This window comes from Pterocles gutturalis, unplaced genomic scaffold (genome assembly GCF_000699245.1).
Source record: "Pterocles gutturalis isolate BGI_N339 unplaced genomic scaffold, ASM69924v1 scaffold3356, whole genome shotgun sequence".
Taxonomy (NCBI): domain Eukaryota; kingdom Metazoa; phylum Chordata; class Aves; order Pterocliformes; family Pteroclidae; genus Pterocles; species Pterocles gutturalis.
In genome coordinates this window covers 1-300 of record NW_010097504.1, presented here as the reverse complement: position 1 = coordinate 300, position 300 = coordinate 1, and the positions used below count along the sequence as shown (strand labels likewise).

The window sequence follows — 300 nt, the reverse complement described above, 5'->3', positions numbered from 1 at the left end:
CATCTGGTGAGGGGAGCATCGGCTCTCCCCCCATCGCCATGGGGTCCTGTGGCCATTTGGGGCTCACCAAACCCTTCTGTGATCCTGGGAAACCCTCCTCCGAAGCTTCTGGGGAAAACCAACCATGGACTTGCTGGAAAATGATCTCCCCTGAGCTACCGGGGTCACACACGTTCCCCTCACAGGACCGAGACGTGCGTGAGGGAGCGGACATGCTGATGGTGAAGCCGGGGATGCCCTACCTGGACCTCGTGAGGGATGTCAAGGCTCGAGTAAGCTGTGCCAGCGAGGGCACGGGGG

The 300-nt window shown here is 61.3% G+C and overlaps 1 protein-coding gene across 1 annotated transcript in view; it reads left to right on the top strand.

Moving 5' to 3' along the window:
* ALAD (aminolevulinate dehydratase) overlaps positions 1-272 on the top strand; it is a gene marked incomplete at both ends in the record, with an annotated part of 2,395 nt that extends 2,123 nt beyond the window's left edge. The window contains one exon of the mRNA XM_010075206.1: positions 186-272. Coding sequence (XP_010073508.1) covers positions 186-272 — 87 coding nt within the window. The remainder of the gene's footprint in view (positions 1-185) is intronic.
* Between the last annotated feature and the right edge of the window lie 28 nt (positions 273-300).